The sequence below is a fragment of the Mustelus asterias genome, unplaced genomic scaffold (genome assembly GCF_964213995.1).
Source record: "Mustelus asterias unplaced genomic scaffold, sMusAst1.hap1.1 HAP1_SCAFFOLD_1621, whole genome shotgun sequence".
NCBI classification, from domain to species: domain Eukaryota; kingdom Metazoa; phylum Chordata; class Chondrichthyes; order Carcharhiniformes; family Triakidae; genus Mustelus; species Mustelus asterias.
The window spans coordinates 39,000-43,973 of record NW_027591566.1 but is presented as its reverse complement, the minus strand read 5'-3'; the positions used below and the strand labels follow the sequence as shown (position 1 = coordinate 43,973).

Here is a 4,974-nt window from a genome sequence, read left to right as displayed (position 1 = left end):
GTTAACCAATGCTGGGTATAGGATTATAGAACAGCCATGTTCTCATCAAGTTGTGGAACAGGCTCAAAAGCTTTGTCTGCTCTCCTGTACTCTCCAATCTTGATGTGGAGATGCCGGCGTTGGACTGGGGTGAACACAGTAAGAAGTCTCACACCAGGTTAAAGTCCAACTTTCACCTGGTGTTGTGAGACTTCTTACTGTGTTCTCTCCAATCTTATCAGTTTCTATCCCATTTTCCTGCTCACTAAAATTGTGCTCCTGGTTCTAGACTCCCAAACCAAGGGAAACATCTTACCTGCATCTGCCCTGTTTATTCCTTTATCTCAGGCCCAGTTGACCCAATCTCTCTTTATGGAACGGTCCCACCATCCCTGGAACAAAGCGATGAACCTTTGTTGCATTCCCTCGAAGGCAATAATATCCTGAGGTAAGGTGACCAAAACTGCACACACTACTCCAGATGCGGTCTGACCAAGATCCTGCACAATTGAAGCAAGACCCCACTACTCCTATACTCAAATCCTCTCACGATAAAGGCTAACATTTCATTGAGGTAGCGATGGCCTAGTGGTATTATCGCTAGACTATTAATCCAGAGACTTAGCTAATGTCCTGGGGACCTGGGTTCAAATCCTGCCACGGCAGACGGTGGAATTGGAATTCAATAAAAAATATCTGGAATTAAGAATCTGATGACCCATTGTCGATTGTCAGAAAAACCCATCTGGGTCACTAATGTCCTTTAGGGAAGGAAATCTGCCGTCCTTACCCTGGTCTGGCCTACATGTGACTCCAGAGCCACAGCAATGTGGTTGACTCTTAACTGCCCTCCAAGGGCAACGAGAGACAGGAAACAAATGCTAGTCCAGCCAGCGATGCCCATGTCCCACAAATGAATAATTTAAAAAATTAGCCTTCCTCAAAACTTTCTGCACCTACATGCCGGCCTTCAGTGACTTATGGACAAGGACACCCAGGTCCCTCTGTACATCGACACTTTCTAATTTCTAACCATTTAGCAACTACTCTGCACATCCATCCCTTCTCCCAAAGTGGATTACCTCTCCACATTCATTTGCAATGTTCTTGCCCACTCACCAAGTCTAGCTCATTGCCCTTCACTGTGCGGTCTCCTTACCATCCCCTCAGACCCTCCTGAATCTGGCACCTCCCTCCACTTTGTCCTTCCCCAGTGTTGCTTAACAATCTCTGATTGCATTTGGGGTCATTAGAGACTGGCTGTGGAGAGAGTCGTTCCTTGTTGTATCGAGGAGGCGAGTTTGAGAGACTCCTGCAGCTGGTCTGCAACTGCAAAATCCAGGTCAGATCCAAACACACATCTGTTTGAGGGTAGAACTGGAAATCTAATCCAAGGGAGCGATGGCGGATCAGGCTTCTTACACACGGAAGCCTGGGCCCCACATTGCACTCCACAGACAGACAAGTCTCAGCAGTGTACACTGCTGTGAATACTGCAGTATACTGCAATATACACTCATCATAAGGGTGTGAATACACTTACCCCCTAGTCCCTTCCCCAAGGCGCCAGGCATTTCAAATAAGCTTCATTTTAAATAAGGTTTATTGTAAGTGACATCAGCTCTAATTAACACAGAAAATGTTTAACATTGCAATAAAGAATGGCTATGAATGAGACAGCGAATGTGGAATGTTGATCTCCAGCGATGCAGTCAGGGAGATAGAGGGGAGTGTTAAAGTTTGGTTTTTCGGTCCCTGCTCCCAGGCTCCGGACATTCTGTCATTCCCGCTTTTTGTATTTCTCGATGTGAGCCAGAAACCAGGCTGCTGGGATCAGGATCACAGCTGACATGACACCGAGTCCAATCACCGTCTCCTGTTTAAGAGAAAGAGACAGAATCATAGAATCCCTACAGTAGAGAGAGAGGCCATTCAGCCCATCGAGCCTGCACCGACTACAGTCCCATCCAGGCCCTATCCCCGTACGCTAATATATTTACCTTAATCTTCCTGACTCTAAGGGGCAATTTAACACAGCCAAACCACCTAACCTGCACACCTTTCGGACTGTGGGAGGAAACCCACGCAGACATTGGTAGAAGCTGCAGACTCCGCACAGACAGTGACCTGAGTCCAGGATTCAAACCCGGGTCCCTGGCGCTGTGAAGCAGCAGTGCTAACCACTGTGCTGCTGATCTGCTAGTGTCATTAATGGGAATAATGTTCAGACAGACTGCACAGTTACACTGGCACCGAGAGACAGCAGCTCACAATCACACTCTGTGAAAGCCCCTGCACAATTAGCCCAAGCAGGGCTGGGATAAAGTGAACTCTTCCCAGCAGAGCAGCAATGCTGCAGGGATCTCAGTACAGAGAACAAGGCGGTCACAGCCTCACTGCAGACACACTCTACACAACACCAACCAGAGCCTGGGTGCACAGGGAGAGGGTCAGTACTGAGGGAGCGCCGCACTGTCAGAGGGTCAGTGCTGAGGGAGTGCCGCACTGTCAGAGGGTCAGTGCTGAGGGAGTGCCGCAGTGTCACAGGGTCAGTGCTGAGGGAGTGCCGCAGTGTCAGGGGGTCAGTGCTGAGGGAGTGCCGCACTGTCAGAGGGTCAGTGCTGAGGGAGTGCCGCAGTGTCAGAGGGTCAGTGCTGAGGGAGTGCCGCACTGTCAGAGGGTCAGTGCTGAGGGAGTGCCGCACTGTCAGAGGGTCAGTACTGAGGGAGTGCCGCACTGTGGGAGGGTCAGTACTGAGGGAGTGCCGCACTGTCAGAGGGTCAGTGCTGAGGGAGTGCCTCACTGTCAGAGGGTCAGTACTGAGGGAGTGCCGCACTGTGGGAGGGTCAGTACTGAGGGAGTGCCGCACTGTGGGAGGGTCAGTACTGAGGGAGTGCCGCACTGTCAGAGGGTCAGTGCTGAGGGAGTGCCTCACTGTCAGAGGGTCAGTGCTGAGGGAGTGCCGCACTGTCAGAGGGTCAGTACTGAGGGAGCGCCGCACTGTCAGAGGGTCAGTACTGAGGGAGCGCCGCACTGTCAGAGGGTCAGTACTGAGGGAGCGCCGCACTGTGGGAGGGTCAGTACTGAGGGAGTGCCGCACTGTCAGAGGGTCAGTGCTGAGGGAGTGCTGCACTGTCAGAGGGTCAGTACTGAGGGAGTGCCGCACTGTGGGAGGGTCAGTACTGAGGGAATGCCGCACTGTCAGAGGGTCAGTGCTGAGGGAGTGCCGCACTGTCAGAGGGTCGGTGCTGAGGGAGTGCCGCACTGTCAGAGGGTCAGTACTGAGGGAGTGCCACACTGTCAGAGGGTCAGTACTGAGGGAGTGCTGCACTGTCAGAGGGTCAGTGCTGAGGGAGTGCCGCACTGTCAGAGGGCCAGTACTGAGGGAGCGCCGCACTGTCAGAGGGTCAGTGCTGAGGGAGTGCCGCACTGTCAGAGGGTCAGTACTGAGGGAGCGCCGCACTGTCAGAGGGTCAGTACTGAGGGAGCGCCGCACTGTCAGAGGGTCAGTACTGAGGGAGCGCCGCACTGTGGGAGGGTCAGTACTGAGGGAGTGCCGCACTGTCAGAGGGTCAGTGCTGAGGGAGTGCTGCACTGTCAGAGGGTCAGTACTGAGGGAGTGCCGCACTGTCAGAGGGCCAGTACTGAGGGAGCGCCGCACTGTCAGAGGGTCAGTACTGAGGGAGTGCCGCACTGTCAGAGGGTCAGTACTGAGGGAGTGCCGCACTGTGGGAGGGTCAGTACTGAGGGAATGCCGCACTGTCAGAGGGTCAGTGCTGAGGGAGTGCCGCACTGTCAGAGGGTCAGTACTGAGGGAGTGCCGCACTGTCAGAGGGTCAGTGCCGAGGGAGTGCCGTACTGTCAGAGGGCCAGTACTGAGGGAGCGCCGCACTGTCAGAGGGTCAGTGCTGAGGGAGTGCCGCACTGTCAGAGGGTCAGTGCTGAGGGAGTGCCGCACTGTCAGAGGGTCAGTACTGAGGGAGTGCCGCACTGTCAGAGGGTCAGTACTGAGGGAGCGCCGCACTGTCAGAGGGTCAGTACTGAGGGAGCGCCGCACTGTCAGAGGGTCAGTACTGAGGGAGCGCCGCACTGTGGGAGGGTCAGTACTGAGGGAGTGCCGCACTGTCAGAGGGTCAGTGCTGAGGGAGTGCTGCACTGTCAGAGGGTCAGTACTGAGGGAGTGCCGCACTGTGGGAGGGTCAGTACTGAGGGAATGCCGCACTGTCAGAGGGTCAGTGCTGAGGGAGTGCCGCACTGTCAGAGGGTCGGTGCTGAGGGAGTGCCGCACTGTCAGAGGGTCAGTACTGAGGGAGTGCCGCACTGTCAGAGGGTCAGTACTGAGGGAGTGCCGCACTGTCAGAGGGTCAGTACTGAGGGAGTGCCGCACTGTCAGAGGGTCAGTACTGAGGGAGTGCCGCACTGTCAGAGGGTCAGTGCTGAGGGAGTGCCGCACTGCCAGAGGGTCAGTACTGAGGGAGCGCCGCACTGTCAGAGGGTCAGTGCTGAGGGAGTGCCGCACTGTCAGAGGGTCAGTGCTGAGGGAGTGCCGCAGTGTCGGGCCCCCCGGGCCGGGTCCGCGGGTTCTCTCACCCCGGTGCCGATCTCCAGCGCGGACACCTTGCTGGTGAGCGGGGCCCGCGGGTTGAGGCTGAGACTGGGTCCGGTGCGGAGCGGGGCCCGCGGGCCGGACAAGCGGACAATCCCTCGGAGCAACGACATGGCGGCGGCGGCAAGGTGAGCGGAAATGGAGCGCCACACGTGACCCCGCCGGAAATGGCGCAGCGGGCCTGACCTCAACGGAAATAGCGTCGAGCCACGTGACAGGACCGGAACTGTGGGCTGGAGCACGTGATCATCCAGTGCACTGGGCCATGTGACCAGGAGATGGGTGTGGTCATGTGATTGCTGTTGATCACATGATCATCACTCAGCAAATCTCAAATACTGAAAATCTGGAATCAAATTGTAATGACCCCAGTGAGGGTGTAATGACCC

The 4,974-nt window shown here is 55.5% G+C and overlaps 1 protein-coding gene across 1 annotated transcript; it reads right to left on the bottom strand.

The window, feature by feature from the left end:
• Window positions 1-1,564: 1,564 nt before the first annotated feature.
• LOC144488505 (cytochrome c oxidase subunit 8A, mitochondrial-like) lies at window positions 1,565-4,749 on the bottom strand. The gene is made up of 2 exons (XM_078206553.1): window positions 4,570-4,749; window positions 1,565-1,855 (listed from the first exon to the last, which is right to left on the bottom strand). Exons 1-2 carry the CDS (start codon window positions 4,696-4,698, stop codon window positions 1,760-1,762), a joined length of 225 nt encoding a protein of 74 aa, XP_078062679.1. The 5' UTR covers window positions 4,699-4,749; the 3' UTR covers window positions 1,565-1,759.
• Between the last annotated feature and the right edge of the window lie 225 nt (window positions 4,750-4,974).